The sequence below is a fragment of the Gavialis gangeticus genome, unplaced genomic scaffold (genome assembly GCF_001723915.1).
Source record: "Gavialis gangeticus isolate Ggan-Ray unplaced genomic scaffold, GavGan_comp1, whole genome shotgun sequence".
Taxonomy (NCBI): domain Eukaryota; kingdom Metazoa; phylum Chordata; order Crocodylia; family Gavialidae; genus Gavialis; species Gavialis gangeticus.
The window spans coordinates 39,549,336-39,549,866 of record NW_017729004.1 but is presented as its reverse complement, the minus strand read 5'-3'; the positions used below and the strand labels follow the sequence as shown (position 1 = coordinate 39,549,866).

General features: G+C 75.3%; 1 protein-coding gene across 1 annotated transcript in view; it reads left to right on the top strand.

The window, feature by feature from the left end:
- The window catches only part of GPR158 (G protein-coupled receptor 158), a 460,201-nt gene that overhangs the window by 649 nt on the left and 459,021 nt on the right, over positions 1 to 531 (top strand). The window contains exon 2 of the mRNA XM_019507955.1: positions 4 to 525. Coding sequence (XP_019363500.1) covers positions 4 to 525 — 522 coding nt within the window. The remainder of the gene's footprint in view (positions 1 to 3; positions 526 to 531) is intronic.

Below are 531 nucleotides of genomic sequence, written 5' to 3'. Positions count from 1 at the left end.
GAGCTGCGGCGGGCCAACTGCTCGGCGCGCTACGAGCTGGCCAGCCCGGGCGGCCGGTCCCGGCCCGGCTCGCACCCGGCCCTGCACGGCGCCCTGGACACGCTCACCCGCGCCGCCAACTTCCTCAGCGCCATCCTGCAGAGCAACCGGTCCCGCGAGCAGAGCTGGCGGGACGACGCGGAGTGGTACCGCGCCCTGATCCGCAGCCTGCTGGAGGGGGACCCCCGCATCTCGCGGGCCGCCATCACGCTGGGCCTGGAGCCCCTGTCGTCCGCACCGCGGGTCGTGCTGCAGGCCAGCCGGCACGAGAGCCGCATCCTGCTGCAGGACCTGCCGGCCGGCGCGCACCGCCTGCACAACGCCTCGCTGGACACGGAGTGGTTCCACGGCCTGCGGCGCAAGTGGAAGCCGCAGCCGCACCCGCAGCCGCAGCCGCAGCCGCACAGGAAGGCGCTCGGCCCGGGCCCCAAAACTTTGGAGAGCGGCTGGAGGCGGCGGGACAGCCCCGCGGCCGACAGGAGTCACGTCAGG